The 18,735-nt window shown below is 54.0% G+C and overlaps 1 protein-coding gene across 1 annotated transcript in view; it reads right to left on the bottom strand.

Moving 5' to 3' along the window:
- The window catches only part of Fbn3 (fibrillin 3), an 82,179-nt gene that overhangs the window by 18,152 nt on the left and 45,292 nt on the right, over positions 1-18,735 (bottom strand). The window contains exons 25-40 of the mRNA XM_087201774.1: positions 17,449-17,580; positions 16,620-16,745; positions 16,058-16,183; positions 14,367-14,492; positions 13,605-13,727; positions 13,342-13,464; positions 11,344-11,466; positions 10,688-10,849; positions 9,961-10,029; positions 8,822-8,947; positions 6,615-6,764; positions 5,015-5,086; positions 3,362-3,487; positions 2,852-2,977; positions 1,807-1,932; positions 1,401-1,517 (exon numbers count right to left, since the gene is read on the bottom strand). Coding sequence (XP_087057900.1) covers positions 1,401-1,517; positions 1,807-1,932; positions 2,852-2,977; positions 3,362-3,487; positions 5,015-5,086; positions 6,615-6,764; positions 8,822-8,947; positions 9,961-10,029; positions 10,688-10,849; positions 11,344-11,466; positions 13,342-13,464; positions 13,605-13,727; positions 14,367-14,492; positions 16,058-16,183; positions 16,620-16,745; positions 17,449-17,580 — 1,953 coding nt within the window. The remainder of the gene's footprint in view (positions 1-1,400; positions 1,518-1,806; positions 1,933-2,851; positions 2,978-3,361; positions 3,488-5,014; positions 5,087-6,614; positions 6,765-8,821; positions 8,948-9,960; positions 10,030-10,687; positions 10,850-11,343; positions 11,467-13,341; positions 13,465-13,604; positions 13,728-14,366; positions 14,493-16,057; positions 16,184-16,619; positions 16,746-17,448; positions 17,581-18,735) is intronic.

Below are 18,735 nucleotides of genomic sequence, written 5' to 3'. Positions count from 1 at the left end.
CCCTTATGATTTCTTCTTTGACCTATGAGTTATTCAGGAGTATGTTGTTTGATTTCCAAATATTTAGACATTAAATCTTTCTGTGATTGATTTCTCATTTCAGTCCAGTACAACCCAAGGAACTACTTTGTGTGACTTCACTTTTTAAAATCCCTTAAGGTTATTTTTATGGTCCATTGTATGGTGTTCCTTGGTGAATGTATCTGACAAGAATGTGGATTCTAGAATGTTCTAGAGGTTGAGATGGTATCACTCAGGTCTTCTATATCCTGACTCATTTCCTGTCTACTTATTCTCTCTCCCTAGTACTGAGGGAGGTATGTTGAAGCTGCCAGCTCTACTTATGGATTTGTCTACTTCTTTTTTTCAGTTCTGTAAATTTTCACTTTATATATTTTGAAGCTCTATTGTTGGATGCATTTATGATTATATTTTCTCAGAGAACTGACCCCTATATATAATGTCTCTCTCTATCTCTGGTGATATTTCTGTTGTTTTTGTCTGTTTTTTGAGACAAGGTCTCACTATGTAGCCCAGGCTGGCCTTGAATTTGTGGTGATCCTCCTGCCTCAGCCCCCTGAGTGCTGGGATTACAGGCATGCACCACCATGCCTGGCTTTCTGGTAATATTTGGTTCTTTTTTTTTTTTTTTTGAGACAGGTCCTTGGCTATGTAGTTCCAACTGGCCTTAAACTCACTGTGTAGCCCAGGCTGGCCTCAAACTCACAGTGATCCTCCTGTCTCGGCCTCCTGAGTGCTGGGCTCACAGGTGTTTGCCACAGCACCCGGCACTGGTAATATTTCTGTTGAGAAGTCTGATATTGCTCTGATAAGCACTACTATTAATCCTCCTTTCACAAATAAGGAAATGGAAGCACAGGGAGGTAAATTGCCTGACAAGGGTCACACTGCTGGTAGGTGACAAAGCTGGGATTTGAACCCACACCGCCTGATCTTGGAGTGCATCCTTTCACCCAGTGACCCAAACTGGGTAGTGCTATACCACCAAGGTCTTTGACTTTTCACCTCCTTCTCTTAGGATTTCTCCAGAGAAGAAGTCCTAGGGGAAGTCAGAAACTATTTTGAATTCAATCCAAATGAGAACACAACATATTAAAATGTGTGGGATGCAGCTAAGAGGGCACGCAGAGGCCAGTTCATAGCATTAGGTCGTGCGGTCGATTTGCCTGCCATCATCCTTGGCATAAACTCTGACAAGAGGACCCCTACAACCCCCCACCCCAACCCGCCACGGAGAAAACGAAGGGGTATGGAGAATGGTTGACTTGTTTCCAGAGGAAATTCGAATCCCTGAGGTCATTTTTTTTGCAAAAGGCGCCCTTGGGCCAGGCATCCACGTTTCAGTGGGGAGGACACGCCCATCTGCCCACCCGGCTCACCCACACAGTTCCCGCCACGGGCTGCCGCAAAGCCAGGGGAGCAGAGGCAGGTGTAGGAGCCAACGGTGTTCTTGCAGGTCCCGTTTCCACACGGCTGCTTCTCGCACTCATCGAGGTCTGTCAGGGCAAAGAAGCCAAGACCCCTTCAGGCACCAAGTGGATGGGATGGTGGAGGAGAAGGCTGGGACCCTAGAAGGGACGGCTGGGAAGTACCCGGATACCATCTATGATACTCATTTTATGGATGGGAAAACAGACAGGCAAAAACAAAGCAAGTCGTTTATCCAAGACCTGAGCGCCAGGGTTCACATTCGGGTCTGTCTGTGAACTACGGTGGATGGAAGAGCCCTGCCCACCCCAGGGGCGGGACAGACCCCAGGCAGGGCCTGGCCCAGGAGGTCCTCACCCACGCATAGGGTCCCGTCTGCCACGACCCGGAAGCCGCGGTGACACAGGCACCTGTAGCTGCCCTCCGTGTCCACGCAGTCGCCATGGCTACAGACATTGGGGCGCTCCTGACACTCGTTCGGACCTGGGGGTGCAGGCAGCGTGGTGTCCCCAGGTGTTCCACCCCATAAAGGCTGACCTCACTCTCCCTGAGCCCTAGCATGACAAGGTCTTGCTATGCAGTGCAGTCCAGACTGGCCTTGAACTCACAGCAATCCTCCTGCCTCAGCCTCCCAAGTGCTGGGATGACAGGCGTGCACCACTACGCCTGACTCCATGTAAAAAGAATCAAAATGTGTCAAGTCCCAAGGATAAATGTAAATGTATTGTATACCTAAAATGTACCAATTAATATATAAATAAATAAAAAATGTGTCAAGTACCTGGACCAACTTCCTATGATGAATGTAATCAGTGTGCACTGCAAATATGTACTACTACTTATAAAAATTAAAAAAATTTTTTAAAAAGAAAAGGAGACAGGTCATGGCGGTGCATCCTGTCATCCCAGAACTTGGGAGGCTGAGGCAGGAGGATCACTGTGAATTTAAGGCCAGCCTGGGATACATAGTGAGTTCAAGGCCAGCCTGAATTACAAAGCAAGACCCAATCTCAAAAAAAAAAGTTGAAAGAGGGCTGGGGATTTAGCTCAGTGGTGCCTGCCTTGCAGGAGTAAGGTCTTGAGTTCGATTCCCGGTACCAAAAAAAAAAGTTGAAAGATAAAGATAGATAGATACAAAGAGAGTAGGGCTGGGGATTTAGCTCAGTGGTTCTGCTGCCTGCCTCACAAGGGCAAGGACCTGAGTTCGATCATTGGTACCAAAAAAAAAAAAAAAAGATACCAGATACAAAGAGAGAGAGAGACTGAGAAAGAAAGAGAGAGAGAAGAGGGAGGAAGAGAGGGAGGGAGGAGGAAGGAGACCCAGATAGAACCATTCCCTACCCAAGTCACAGCAGGTGATAGGGCCCTGTGTCCCCTGGCCCTCCCCAAGGACCTCGCTCACCCACGCAGTTCCCACTGGCTGACAGCCTGAAGCCCCGCGCGCACTGGCAGCGGTAGCTGCCGGGGAAGTTGATGCACTCCATGTTCCTGGGGCAGGGCCTCTCCCTGTCCGCACACTCGTCCACATCTAGAGAACCCAGGGAACAGGGTGGAGATGGAGAGCCCAGCTGGACAGAATCAAATCCCGGAAACAGGGCTTGCCCGTGCTTCTCTGGCACTGTGCCCTGCTCTGCTTCCCAGCCACCATGACCTAAGCAGCTTTGCTCTGCCAGGCCCTTCCTCCATGATGCTCCTGACCATGGACTGAATCCTCTGAAACCGTAAGCCAGATCAGCCTCTCCTCCTCTAAGGTGTGGGTGTCGGGTATTATGTCCAACAACAAAAAGCCAACAAATACAGCCCACTCTATAGATAAGGAAACTGAGGCTCCAAGAGTTTATAAGACCAGATTGCACAGTGGGGAGCCAGCATCCCACCCAGACCCCAGGGCTAGGGACGGAGGGGCCGGCACCTTTGCAGGCCAGCAAGGCACTGTTGTGCTCGAAGCCTGAGGGGCACTCGCACTGGAAACTTCCAACCTGGTTGACGCAGATGCCATGGGTGCAGATAGCTGGAATCTCCCCACACTCGTCAATGTCTGGGGAGGACACGAGCCATCAGGGGCACCCCGGTCCCCAGGGCCTCCTGGGCCCCCACTCGTCCTGGAGTCTGGTGGAAAATGTGGCTGAGACCAGTACATAGTCCAGAAGCCTCCTGTGGCCAAAATGTGTCTACTTGGATCAGGGGGAAGTCAGGGTGAGGGAGGAAAGGAGCGGAAGGAGGGAGGTTGTTTGCAGCTAAAAATGCACACTTCAGTTGGGTGTGGTGGTGCGAACCTGTTGTAATTCCAGCACTCTGGGAGGCTGAGGCAGGAGGATTACAAGTTTGAGCCTAGCCTGGGCAACTTCATGGCATAGTGAGAGCCCAAAGGCCCTGGGTTCAGTCCCTAGTGCTGCAAAAAAGGAGAAGCGCGCGCGCACACACACACACACACATATCCTGTGATTCAGCAGCCCTGTTTCATGGAATGTATGAGACCAAAGCAGCTCTGCATGACAATGAAAACTCAGAGGGAACAATATTTATAAAAAAACAAACCTGGAAATATCAATTGGTGAACGGATAACCAAATATGAAATACCCATGCCGTGGAATATTGCTGGGTCACGTGAAAGACTGAAGCACTGGAGCGTGCCACAGTGTGGATGAACCCTGGAAACATGTCACTGAAAGGGTGTCGTGGCCCAGCCAAGAAGCCAGGTGCAGAAGGGCGAATACTGTATGGCTCCAAAGACAGGAAGTGTGCAAAGCTGGTAAATCCATGGAGACAGGAAGCTCACTGAGCCAGGGCTGAGGGGAGCAGCAGTGAGTGCCTGCTAAGGGGGGCAGGGCCTCTCCTCCCCTCTCCCTCCCTCCCTTCCTAATACCATGGCACTCAGGATTGAATCCAGGGCCTTTACACTCAGCTATATCCCAAGACCTTTAAAAAATTTAAAACAAAATTTTTTTTCCAGGCATGGTTCCACACCTCTGTAATCCCAGCACTCTGGGAGGCTGAGGCAGGAGGTCTGCCAGTTGGAGCCCAGCCCAGGCAGCTGAGTGAGTTAGTGAGAGATTGTTTCAAAGTAAAAAGTAAGGCAGGGGTGGAGATGCAGCTCAGTGTGAAAAGCCCTGTGTTCAGTCCCCAGTGCCAGAAAAAAAAAATAATTTGTATCTACACTGAACATGGACAGACTCTTCTTTTCTTGTTACTATTTCCTAAATCAAAAGCCAAGCACTGGCTGATCTCTCTCCTAGCAGGTCCCTGGAGCTGTCAGAACCACGGCGACAGGAAATAGGACAGTGGGTGCCCAGCTGGGGAGGGTGGGACTTCCTGTTTCATGGGGTCAGATCCTGTGCGGGACAAGGAGACCCTCCTGGAGGGGACTGGTAGGGAGGGCTCATGGCCACGTGAATGTGCTTCGTGCTGTGCAGTTGTGTGCTGAAAAATGGCTAAATGGTGAATTTTATGTTGTGAGTATTTATCCATCATTCAAAAAAAGATGAAGGACAATTTAATAAAAATACTCACTGTTTCAGAAGAGAGCGGTTGGGGGTAGCGGGAGGAGGCCGTGGTGTCACTCACCAGCAGGCTCCCCCGTGCGGACGTTGACGACGAAGCCCGGGACCTGGTTCCCACACAGGACCTGGTAATCGGCTGGCAGAAGACAGCAGGGCTGCGGACCAGACCCTGGGCCCGAGAACTGCCCCCTCTGCCCTGCAGCCAGCCCTCTCCTGGCCACCTCTCTGTCCCCCTCTCCACCCTGAGCAGCCAGGTTCAAGGCCACCCTGCACCTGCGTGCTGGGGCTTCCCACTGCTTTCCTGCAGGGCCCACTCCAGCCGTGCTCACCGCCCCCTGCCCCAAGCATCCCTCCTGAACTTGGAAGCCGGGCACGGTTGTGCAGGCCTGCAGTCCCAGCTACTCAGGAGGCTGAGGCAGGAGGATGGCAAGTTCAAGCCCAGCCTGGCCAATTTAGGGACTTAGTCAGACCCCGTCTCAAAATAGAAAGGGCTGGGGATGTAGCTCAGTGTGAAGGTCCTGGGTTCCATGCCCTGTATCAAAAGGCGAATTTTTCCTGCACCTGGGCCAGAAGTGTACCTGTGTGCCTAACTCTGACCTGCTCCTAGCTGCCATGCTCTCATGTGCCTGCTGTGCCCTCTGCCCAGACTGCACTGCTCCCTTTGCCTCTCCAGTGTCCCCTGAAGTTGACATGTTGGAAACAGACCCCCCCCAAAGTCCTGCGCTGGTGGTGTCTGGAGATGAAACCTTTAGGAGGTGCTTAGGGTTGATGAGCCACACCCCAGCCACACCCCTCTTTTTTTCCCTTTTCTGGTACCGGGGATCGAACTCAGGACCTTGCACTTGCGAGGCAGTTGCGGTGCCACTGAGCTAAACCCCGGCCCCACACACCCCTTTTCGTGGCTGAACCCAGGGTCTTTGCACTGAGCTGCATTCCCAGCCCTACTTATTGATTTATTTCGGAGACAGGGTCTTGCTAAGTTATCTAGGCTGGGCTCGAAAACATGATCCCCCTGCTTTCCAAAGCAGCTGGGATGACAGGTATGCACAAAACCTCTATTCTCTGTAAGTTACCAGGTCCTGGGTGTTTTGTTACAGCAAGAGAAGACCAGCCAGACCTGCATTCTGTTTTTGTTTTGTGAGGCAGAGTCTTGCTAAATTGCTGAGTTGTCTGGGCTGAGCTTGAATTTGGCGATCTTCCTACCTCAGCCTCCCAGAGTGCTGGGAGGACAGATGGCCCCACCACGCCCCGCTCTTCTAACAGGTTGATCACCCAGTTCCCCCGCCTCTCTGCACCCTAAGTGCTGTTGTGTCAGGGCCGGGTCTTTCCCAGAGCCCCCCAGGTCCACCCCTCCCCCAGCCCAGGGGAATCCCTGCTTCTCCACCCAGCTGCGATTTCCTCCCTGGCCCTCTGAGGGCTCAGCGAGCTCCGCCGCCTGCCTCTGCCTGACTTCAAGAGCTTTTCCCACCAGCGGGAGACCCACTCGTCCACCCAGGACTTGTAAAGTCTCCCCAGCAGAGGGAAGGCTGCTTGGCTTTCCGCAAGCCAGGACCTCGCTCTGACCCTCCCGCTCTCATCAGAAGAGGGCGGGCTGGTCTAGGCGCCCCCACTGCAGGTGCGCGGGGAAGGGCCAGGCTGGGAAGAGGAAGGGGGAGGGCGCTCACGGCTGGTGGGGGTGGGGCAGGCCTCGCAGGGTCTATTCCAGGCCTGGCCGACGTTGTAGGCGCAGCAGCACGTCTTCCGGGTCACGTTGAAGGCCAGTTCATTCCCACAGGTGCCATTATAGTGCCGGAAGCAGAGACTCTTTCTCACGTCTGTAGTAGGAGTGGGAGAGAAGAGTTAGTGTGGGAAAGGGCTGCTTCCGGTCAGAAGAAGAGAGGCCAAACAGATGGAAATTCGTGATGGATCTATCTGGACGTGACGGGCTTGATGTGTCTTTCTCAACACACTTGCAAGCACTGTTCTTAGTTTAGCCTTTCTTGGACAATGCACAACCTGCACAACCGTTCATATGGCAGCCTTAGGCTCCTGAATCCTGTAGCCTTATTCGAAGACAAAGATCAGCACTTCAGATATGCTCATCCTTCCTCTCTTTTCTTCCTCAAACATTTTTCTCTCTTTCAAGTATGAAAAGCTCCTAAGCAGTCCCTCCCGTACTCAGGTGCTGCTCCAGCAATTTCTTGGGCCCTGGCTGACACACTTCTCACTCATGCAGTTGTTGCCACCGTTGACTTGCAGGTACTGGGCAGGCAGACACAGGTGTAGCTCCCTAGGGTGTTGTAGCACGTGCCAGGGCCACAGATGCCCACGTGCATGGAGCATTCGTCAATATCTGAGGAGAGGGAGGGACGGAGGACAGTGGCAGGCAGTGGCAGGAGCCGAGTGAGTCCTAGCCAGGCCCAGGGAACCACCACACAGGGACTGCAGCTTGCATTCAAAGTCAGCTTAGAACTGTGCGGACATCTCAGGGACGTGGAAAGACAGGAGGCACCATGATGTGAAAGAAGTTTTCCATGATACCATGTCTGTTAAAAATGGACTAACTTAGGCCGGGGATTTAGCTCAGTGGTTCCGCCACCTGCCTCGCAAGCTCAAGGTCCCAAGTTGGATCCCCGGTACCAACAACAACAACAAAAAAGGACTAAGCTGAGAAAATGCCTACTCCTTCCTCACAGCCTCACTTAAGCCAGGCCTGGTGGCACACTCTTGTGATTCCAGCACTCCAGGAGGCTGAGGCAGGAGGACTGCAAATTTGAGCCCAGGTTGGGTGACTTAGCAACTTAGTGAGACCCCTGTCTCAAAAAACAAGGGAAAAGAAAACAAAAAACATGGAGGTTTAGTTCAGTGCAGAAGTACTGGGCTCAATCTGCAGTACTGAAAAACAAACAAAAAACCCAGGTCTTAGGAGTGGATTTTCTTATCACTAAGCAGTTGTTCCTGCTTATCTTTGGGGAATGTGCTCTATGGCCCTGAGTGCTTGCTTGACACCATGGATGCTATCAACTGCATTTATACTGTTTTTTTCTGATACACACACAACTGTGGTGAAGCTTAATTTCCAAATTAGGCACAGTGTGGTTTTAACAACAATAACTAATAATCAAACAGAACAATCATACTGTAAGAAAAGTTACTTAAAACTTATTTATTGGGTATTTCTGGAATTTTCACACTCAATATTATGAGATTGAGCTGGGGGTGGTGGTGCATGCCTGTAAGCCTAGCTCAGGGAGGCTGAGACAGGAAGATCTCAAATTGGAAATCAGCCTAAGCGACACAGAAAGTCCCAGGGCGGCCTGGACTACAATGCAAGACCCTATCTCAAAAAACTAAGGTGGGGAAGCATGGACTCAATATTTTCAGATTCCAGCTGACTGTGGGTAACTGAAACCACAGAAAGTACACGTGTGGATGGGGGAGGACCACACTTATAGGGGGAAGAATTGATTCTCAATCTAATCAATTCCTCCAGCCCAGAGGCAGCAAACTTTTGGTCTAAAGGACCAGATCATCTGGGGGGTTTGGAGCCAAATTTCAGTCTCTCATAATTTTTCAATCTGTCATTGTAGTTACTACTGGTTGCAAAGAAGAAAAAGGAAGGAAGGAAGGAAGGAAGGCTGGCTGGATGTATAGATGAATAAATGAATGGATAGATGGGTGGGTGGGTGGATGGACAACAGGTGGATAGATGATGGATGATGGATGATGGATGGATGAGTGGATGGATGGTAAAGTAGCTACTGAAGGCAGAGCAGAATAAACCAGGGCATTTAATGTGGTCTTCCCTCTGTGACCCTTATGAAGCCTGGCAGAGCAGGAAGGCAGGGAGCCAGGGAAGAGCCTGGCCCAGCCCGGGGAGAGTCCCACTCACCCTCACAGACTTGGGTGTCCCGATGGAGCTGGTGTCCTGCCGGGCACTCACACTGGAAGCTGCCGAAGGTGTTCACACAGTTGCCTCCCTGGCACAGCCCTGGCAGCTCCTGGCACTCATCAATATCTGCCAGGAAGTGAGGGAAGCTCAGTGTGGGTCCGAATCCATGCTGAAGACCCAGGCTGCCCCAGGCTCGCTTTGCTCCTTCAAGGACATCCAAGCGCTATCCCATGGACATTTGGGGGTTTATCTCAAAGGCTGGGCCAAGACTCTCTCACGACAATGTCAGCTTGAGTCCAACTCCTTTCTTTTCATCTAGGGGTTCATCCTCCTGTCCACTGCAATTCCAAGAAGGAATGCCTTCTCCAAGCTCACCACCCCGACAGGTAGGACTGATGGAGGATGGGTGGGTGGGTATGAAAAGTAGTGGGAGGTACATGAGCAAGTGGGTTAACAGATGAGGAGATGACTGTGGGATAGATGGATCCATGCATGGATGGACAGATGGATGGATGGGGTATGGGCGATGGGGAATGGAAGGGAGGATGGACAGGTGGGTGGAAGGAGGATGGGTGGTTAGAGAATGATGGACACATGGGTGAGTGGACAGATGGATAGGTGAATGGAGGATGGATGACAGATGAAAGATGGGTAGCCAAATGGGTGGATGGAAGGATAGAGGATGTATGGGCAGATGAGTAGGACAGATGGGTGGATGGGGAATGAATGGATGGGGGATGGAGGATGGGGAATCAGTGGATGGAAATGGACCCAAAGATGGATATATGGATAAATGGAAGGATGATGGTTGGATAGATGAATGGATGGGTGGAAGGATGGGTGGACGAATGGGGAATCAAGGGATGGACAGGTGAATGAAGGGCTGGTGGTTGGATAGATGGATGGGTGGGTAGACAAATGGATGAGTGGATGGGAGGGTAGACCAACAAACCAACAAATGGAAGAAGTAGTTTAAAAAATAAATTGAAAATTCAACACAAGCCAAAAGCGTACTGTGGCTCTGGTGCCTGGGAAGGTATGTGTTGCCCCAGGTCACATGCCAGGCTCCCTGCCCTGCTGCTCTGGTGAGGAGGGAAGGTCAGTCAGTGGCTGGAGCTGGATGCTGGTCAGGGACTCACCTTCCAGAATGACAGTGACGGGGTTTGGCCGGAAGCCCTCACCGCCTGGGCACAGGGTTCTGTACGCAGCTGCAAGGGAAAGGGCTCCTGTGAGGGCTGGGGGTGGGCATGTGCGCAAAGCCTAGGGTAAGCAGGGCCCCGAAGGACTCAAGAGTGGGACCCTCTGCTGCACCAACTACATCTGCCCATCTGCATCATCTCTTGGGGCCAGGAGCCCTTGGCCAGTCTCAGGGCTGCCGGGGGACTCAGTATCTGTGTGTGTGGGCAGGGGTGTGTACAATGTGCACTCACCTCTACCATGTGAGCAGGTGGATTATGAGGTAATGGCTTTGCTGCATTGCACACCTTCCCCCTACTTTCTAGGAAAACTCCTATTCATCCTTCAAAACCTCTCTTAAGCCTCCTCTTGTGGAAATCTTCCATTACCGCCTTCCTCTCCACAGCTTCCTCCTGGGCCATCACAGAGCTTCAGACAGACCCTTATGAGAGCTTGACTCTCACAGCAGCTGTGGCTTACCCTTCTCTGGGTCCCCAGCCCATAGCACAAGGCAGCTTCCAATGTTTTCTGGCTGACCGAGCAATAGGTACAAATACACAGAGAACAGTGACCTTGGAGAGAGGCCTGGCGCATGCACTGCCATGGGCTCGCGTGTGGCCAGGATGGACCCCTCTCCCTCCTTGGGTCCCTGTGGCTTGGGCCCAACACCAGCTCTGCGGAAGGACTCACTGGAGTTGGCCATCGGGCACAGCTCACAGGGGTTGCCCCAGGCCCGGCCCAGGGAGCAGCAGCAGGAGGCTCGGGTGACACCAACTCCGATCTTGGCTCTGCAGGAGAAGCCGCCATCCCCGCGGCCCTGTGTGTCCAGGAAACAGTTCCCAGCCCGGGTGTCTGCAGGGCAGGAGGCACTGGTTAGCAGGTGAGTTGCAGCAGACACTGCGTCATGCGCGTGTGTGTGCATCTGTGTGTGTGTAAGCTGTCTGTACACACGCATCTGTGTGTGCACAAGCTTCCGCAGGTAACTGTGGTCTCCATACGGCTATGTGCGCGTGCGCCTCTGGGTCTCCCCACGTGACTGTGCCTGTGCCCCTGTGTGTGTCACTGTGTTTCCATGTGGTCCTGGTGTCCCCTGTTGCGGTCGCTGTGTGTCGTCTCCGTGTGTCGCTGTGTGTGCCTGGGACTCACATGTGTGTGTGGTGTGTGAGTGTTCCCCAGTGGGGTAAACAAGGAAAATGACGCAGGGCCCAGCAGGGAAGAGGCGTGCAGCACTGTGTGATTGTGTATGCGTGTGGCTCATCCTTTGTGTCCCGACATCTGTGCCGTATCTCTGCAAGCCACAGGGGCTGTCACTCCCGGCCCGGCAGCTGGACCAAGCTCGGACTCACCCACGCATCCCACCCTGCTGGGGTTCAGCTCGAAGTCCTGGGGGCAGCTGCAGAGGTAGCCGCCGGGGGTGTTGACACAGAGGCCATTGATACAGTTCACCGGGTTTGCACACTCGTTCACATCTGGGGGGCAAATGCTGTCAGCACTGGGGAGTCCTCCTCCACCCCAGTTCTGCTCAGGAAGCCACAGCCTTTCTGGGGGTCCACTCTTGGGTGCTTGCACTACGGGACAAGGCTGTGTCCTGGCCAGGCCTGGGGGGTGCACACCTGTCATCCAAGCACTCTGGGAGGCTGAGGCAGGAGGATCGTGAATTCGAGCCCAGCCTGGGCAACTTAGAGACTCAGTGAGACCCTGTCTCAAAACATTCAAAAAGGGCTGGGGATGGAGCTCAGCACAAAAGCCCTGGGTTCAAACTCCAGTACCACAAAATAAATAAATTAATTAAATTGAAAAGACTGTGTCCTTCCATGGGAAGAAACTGGAGGGATGGGGGCTCCAGAATCTGCCCCAGCCTGTCTGACTCCTCCCTGCCCTGCTCCAATCCACAGGCATAGAGGTTTCCCCTTGAAAACTCCCCACCCAGGCTCCGCACAGCCAGTGCACAAACCTCAGATTCAGAAACTGCTGCCAAATGAGGGAGTGGTAAAATCCAGCCCACTGCTTGTGTCAATAAAGTTTTATTGGGACCTGGCCCATTGTTTACACAGTGCTGCTTTCCAGCCGCACTGCCAGAGCTGAGCTGTGGGCCACAAAGACTGTATGGCTTGCAAAAATCAGGGTCTCTCTAGATGGCCCAGGCTGGCCTCAAACTTGTAATCCTCCTGTCTCACCTTCCTGAATAGCTGAGATTACAGGTCTGTGCCACTGCAGCCAGCTCTGCTCATTACTCGTTTATTTATATTATTATTTTGCAGGGCTGGGATCAAACCCAGGACCTTGCCCAAGCTTGGCAAGTGCCCTACCACTGAGCTACACCTCTAGCAACTTCTGCTCACTGGGTTTTTGTTTTTGTTTTTTGGTACCGGGGATCGAACTTGCGAGGCAGGCGGTGGCACCACTGAGCTAAGTCCCCGGCCCTGCTCACTGTTTTTTAAACACAGAGATGGGAGATCATTTTGGCAGCTGGGAAGGAAGAAGGGGGTTCATCATTCACTGGCTGCATTCATTCAGGGCACAGGAAGAGGGCAGCTTAGGCCGCCGCTCACCAGTGCAGTGGCCGCCCCCCGGGGTCCCGCTCATAGCCATCTGCGCATGCGCAGCGGAACAGGCCGGGCAGGTTCTCGCAGCTTCCGAAGGCGCACAGGTTCCCAAGCGCGCACTCGTCCACATCTGCAGGAACCCAGTTCAGCACGCCCTGCCCGCAGCGAGCAACGAGGACCCGCCAGGGACATCGAGGCACTGCCCGTTCTCGCACAGGTCCATGTCCTCGGCACATTCGTCCCTGTCTGAGGGGCAGGAGGAGCTCCCGGTGACCGGAACCCTCCACAGTCACTCAGGGACCCAGGCGAGGAGCCCTAGGGACAGGCCCTGGGGCGGGGGACAGGAGAGGAAGACAGGGGCTGCAGTGTGGAAAGGTGGCTGTGGACACGGGACTCCAGCCAGTGGGGCAGAGGGGACTTGGTCACCCAGGATCAGGCATGGAGGGCAGCCAGGAAGTAAGCTCCAACAAGCTGGGTGCGGCACTGCACACCTGTAATTTCAGCACTGTCAGAGGCTGAGCCAGGAAGATCTCCAATCAAGTTTGAGCCCAGCCCGGGCAACCCTTCGAGACCCTATCTCAGAAAACAAAGGAAGCCTGGAGATGTGGCTCAGTGTGGAGGTCCCAGGTTCAATGCCCAGTACCAAAAAAATAAACACTCTAACGGAGGAGGCGCTGCCTGAGACCCACAGGTGGGCAGAGGGCAGCCCATGGACTATGAGCGTGGTCTCTCCGGCACCGTGGTGATCTGCGGATGAAGCTGGCCCTGCGGCTGTTCCTCCTGGGCTCCCCCACCTACCTTCGCAGGAGACGCCATCCCCAGTGAATCCCTGCCGACAGGCGCAGCGGTAGGAGCCAGGGACATTGAGGCAGTCGGCTCTCGGGCTGCAGCGATGCCCCTGAGCAGCGCATTCATCCAAGTCTGCGGGAGATGGAGCCCAGAGCGCCTGGGGTGGCATCTCAGGTGCAGGAGGCCCCCACAGACACCCCAGCACCCACCATGTCCACCTTGCCCCTACGACCTCTTCTACTTTTTGGGGACTCCCTGCCTCAGGTACTCACCCTGGCACTCAAAGCCATCCCCTACCCAGCCTGGCCAACACCTGCAGCTGAAACTCCCGGGGACATTGAGGCAGGAGGCGTGGTCATCGCAGTTGTGTCCTCCAAACTCACATTCATCCACATCTGAGGGGAGGAGCAGCAGAAATGGGGCAGTCCCAGAAGGGGACACTCTGGCGGCAGCAGAGAGAAGGGACCCAGAAAGCCTCCTCCTCCCATCTTCATCCAGAGTCTAAGAGAGAACCCCCAAACCAACAGGCACGACTCCCTGTGGCCTCCCGAAACAGTCTGGAGTGGCAGCCTGAGAGGCTCAGGGTAGAAATTAAGAGTAACTGTCTCACCCAGGTGTAGTGGTGCATACCTGTAATCCCAGCTCTCAGGAGGCTGAGGCAGGAGAATAGCCTCAAGTTGGAGGCCAGCCTGGGCTACATAGTGAGTTCAAAGGCAACTTGAACTACATAGCAAGACCCTGTCTCAAAACCCCTCCACCCAAAAATCCATCGGGCCTGTCTGCTCTGGGAACAGCAGCTGGGCATATTGAAGCTCCCTCTGCTGAGCTGTTTAAGGGGAGCTCCAGGGGCACTTTATTCCCAGGAGGTCTTATTAGTGGGAATCCATAAGAATAAATTTTGACCATGCTCCGCCCTGAGGCATGGGGACAGTCCCCATGGGACAATACCAGTGATCTCCATGCCACCCCTCGGGGTTTTCTTCTGCCTGTAGCTGCCTTTGCTCACTTTCCAACTGCTCACTCCCTTTGCTCACCAGAGCAGCCCAAGGCCCCCTTCCTGATGGCATAGCCCAGCCGGCAGTGGCAGACAAAGGATCCTTCTATGTTCTTGCAGTTGCCATGGAGACAGATGTGGGGGTTCAGGTCACACTCATTCACATCTATGAAGGCAGGGGGAATGAGGCCTGGGGACGGATGCTGGGTTTAGGGTGGGGGGACCCCACCAGTGTTCCTGAGTGCCCAGTCACTCGGTCCCAGCCTTCGGTTTCATCTCCAGGGATGGAGAGCTCTGTCTGGTTCTCCTGCTGGGCAGCTGTGAGTGTTCTGTGAGCATTTCACAGCATGTGTGTTGTGAAACACACTAGCCAGGCATTCCCAAGAGGACTGCATGGTGGAATATATTTAGGGAGTGAGTTCCACAAAGCTATTTTCTTCCTGCTGAACTTTTCAGTCTTTATGTCAATGTGGATCTGTAACAGGGGAATGAAGCAGATAGCATTGCCTATTTTTTCCCAAGCCCCTTTCTAGAGTGCTCCTTGAGAAGACTCCTGGCAGCTGGAACTCTTAAACTTTCCGGTGTGGGGCTGGCTCATTGGTCAGGAGGTATATTGTTACAGGAGTTGCATTTTTATAGAAGTTACATTGTTGCAGGAGTTGCATTCTTACAGAAGTTACATTGTTACAGGAGTTGCATTGTTATAGGAGTTACATTGTTACAGGAGCTGTACTTGCACAAATTACATTGTTACTTCCTAGAATTTGCCAAGCCTCCCCTCCCCTCTGCTCTGACAGGGTATCCAGCACACAGCTATTCCCCAGACCCAGGACCACACTTGGGTGGGCAAGGACAGGGACTGCTCTGCTCAAATAGCCTGGGAGGTTCCTCAAACAAGGCTCAGAAGCCAGGCATGATGGTGCCCACCTGTAATCTCAGTATTCTGGGAAACTGAGGCAGGAGGATTGCAAGCTTAAGCCCCTCCTGGACAATTTAAGAATTTAGCAAGACCCTGTTTTAAAATTTAAAAGGGCCAGGGATGTAGCTCATTATGAAGGCCCTAGGTTCAGTCCTCAACACTGCAAAATTCAAAACCAAAAGAATAACAACCAAAAAAAGGAAAAAACAAAGAAACAAAACAATAACAACAACAACAAAGCCCAGCAGGGGTCAGAGAACACAGTTCTGAGTATATCTCACCTTGTTCACCCTCTGCAAAAGCAAAAACAAAACAACAACAACACAAACAAACAAACCCTCTCCAAACACTCTTTTCCTTGTAGCAATCTTAAAGTGCATCCCTTGGAACTGGGCACAACGCTAGGTGTTGAGTACCCAGGAAGTACTCAGTAAATGTCATATAGAACCAGGTTGGGTTGCTCTGCTTTTTTTTTTTTTGAGACAGGGTCTCACTATGTAGTTCAGTCTGGCCTTGAACTCACTATGTAGCTCCAGCTGGCCTTGAACTTTTGGTGGTCCTCCTGCCTCAGCCTCCCAAGTGCTGGGATTACAGGCATGTGTCATCATGCCTGGCCTGCAGGTGGCTCTGCTTCTATGAAAGGGATCCTTGGGTTTGCAGAGTGGGCTATGGGTGCTGGTGGCCCCTGACCAGACCACCAATCACTGCTACAGCCGTGGCAGAGATGAGACCCAGGTCTTGCATGCCCATGCCTCCTGGGGAGGGCATGGGGTTCTGATGCCGCCTCCGGCCCTGCAGTCCTGGCCTCTCACCAATACACTTCTGCATGTCCAGTGTAGCTGTGAAGCCGGCATAGCATAGGCAGCGGTGACCTCCTGGCATGTTGGTACAGTGCCCCTGGCCACAGATGTTGGGGTTCTCTTCACACTCGTCCACGTCTGGGGGAGCAAGGATGGAGGGGGCTGCAGGTGCACAAGGACGTGGGGAGAGCCCTGGGGTCCTGCCCACAGGGTGGGGGAGGCGTGCTAGGGTCTGGCTGGCTCAGCCAGGCTCTGTGCTGCCTGAGCTTTGGGCCAGGCTGTCACCCAGCTCTCAGCCCCTCATCCCAGGCAGAGGGGGGAGGCCCCGCCCCACCTGTGCATGCCCTCCCGCCGGGCAGCAGCGAGTAGCCCTGACCACAGCTGCACTGGAAGCTGCCCTCAATGTTAATGCAGTGCACTGCGCAGCTGCCGTTCCACACCTGGCATTCATCGGTATCTGCAGAAGTACGTGGGTGGGCTGGGCGGCGGGGGAGGGTGAGCACCAGGCCAGCCAGGCCGGTTCAGGAGCAGGGTAGAAGTGTAGGGGTGGCACGGGGAGAGGGCGCTGTCTCACCCACGCAGCCCTGGCTGTCAGGCGTGTTCTGGAAGCCGGCGTGACATGAGCACTGGAAGGTGCCGATGACGTTGACACACTGGCCGTGGGGACACAGGCTGCTGCTCAGGGCACACTCGTCCACGTCTGTGGGGACACACAGCAGCTAAGGGGCCAGGGGAGGGAGGTCCATACCCTACCTACCACCTTCGTGACCATGAGACACACACGGGCACACCAGTGAGCTCACACTGCAATGTCTGCTCACTACAGACACACCCTCACACCCACGCACACTCAGACACACCCTTGGCAGGCACACACAGCCATGCTCATACACACACACCAGCCCGCATGATGACGCAGACTGCAGAAACTCTCATCCTCCCGTAAACATGCTTCCACACCCGGATGTATGCTCACACTGTCAGCAACTCTCTGAAATACGCCTCACACCCACTCACATGCAAACACTCATAGGCAGACACACTCACACCCTCACAAACCCACTGGTCTTTGCATCGCTAAACTTACACATGTGGATATTCACGAGCACACATCCCACGCACACAGACACACAAATGCACACTCCCACCACTCATGCCGCAGCCACTCACACAGATGCATGTTTACAAGCTAGCACTTCTGCTGTCCCGTTTCACACTCACATGGACGCACATACCCCACCATCCTGTATGTGGAAGCACCCACACACAAATCCACAGACACTGTCACACACATAAAGGCCCATGCTCAGAGAGACACAAACACACTCCCCCACATCTCACTCGCACAACATTCAGACACACACACCGACACACTCACACTCACTCAGCAGCTACAAGCTCACCCTCACAGGCAGTGCCCTCAGATGTGCGCGCCTGTCCGGGGGGACACTGGCACTCATAGCTCCCATCCGTGTTGGTGCAGGTGCCTCCCTGGCAGAGCAGTGGGTCCCTCGAACACTCATCCACGTCTGGTCCTGTGCAAAGACAGCAGCTGAAGACCCTGGCCCCAAGGGCAATTGGTGCCTAGGAGCTCTCCCAGCCCCATCCCTTCCCATCATCAGCCAGGGCTACAGTCAGCATGGCCTGGGGGCTCAGGGATTGGATGAGCTTCGCAGAATTGAGGCTGGCACTCCTGGGGGCACCAAAGGACACCCTGAGAAGCCTCCCCTTCCCTTGAGGACAGGAGGGGAGGCTGAGGCTCAGCGCTGTGAAGCAGCCTCACCACCCACCTATCCCCTCCTTGCACACCAGCCACACACTTCTCCGTCTTCTCAGGGCTACCCCAGGGCCTTTGCACATGTTGCCTTTCAGCCTCTCTCCAGCCCTCAGTCCCCTCACTTCTCTCAGTGACCTCCCCAAGAATGGGCACATCCTCCAGGTGCACCTTCCCATTAGTCATGTGGTCCTTCTGCATTTCTTTGGGGATTTATTTTATTAACATCTGTTTCTGCATGAGCTTAAAAAACAACCAACATGTTATTCCTTTTGAGGAGGTTGTACTGAGGATCAAATCCACAGGCGCTCTACTCTTGAGCTATAGATCCCCATCCCTTTTTATCTTTTGAGTCAAGGTCTCGCTAAGTTGCCCAAGTGGGCCTCGAACTTGCAAAGATCCTCCTGCCTCAGCCTCCCAAAGTGCTGGGAAGACAGGCCTGCACCATCGCACCCCACCCAGCGCCACTGTAGTACTTCTAGTTGTGCAGAGGCACAGGAAATGGCCATGCAAGGAGCGACAAAGTCCACACCGGGCCTCCTACCTTACACGGCAGCGCTCCCGGGCTTCGGTGCAGGACCCTAGAGACCGCGGCCACCCAAGGCTTCTCTCCCCAAGCGACGCCCCCGGTGCCTGGCCCTGCACCCGTGCACATCTGCACAGCGACGTCCCTGTCCCTGTGCCCCTGTGGACGCCCACGTCCTCGCCCGGCGGCCGCTCACCCACGCAGCTCCTGGGCGGCAGCCAGCCGCTGGCGTAGCCGCGGAAACACGGGCACGAAGCTGCCCGGGGTGTTGACGCAGGCGCCGGGCCACAGAGCCCCCCGGGGCACGCCCTGCACTCGTTCACCTCTGCAGCGGAGGCGGGAGTCGGGTCACCCGAGCGCGGTCCCTCACCCCAAGCCTCCCGTGAGCCG

The sequence above is a fragment of the Heterocephalus glaber genome, unplaced genomic scaffold (assembly GCF_053883595.1).
Source record: "Heterocephalus glaber isolate CG9 unplaced genomic scaffold, H.glaber_assembly_v1.0 deba00001761, whole genome shotgun sequence".
Taxonomy (NCBI): domain Eukaryota; kingdom Metazoa; phylum Chordata; class Mammalia; order Rodentia; family Bathyergidae; genus Heterocephalus; species Heterocephalus glaber.
Note: the sequence above shows the minus strand (reverse complement) of the source record. Positions and strands in the feature narration are given on the sequence as shown.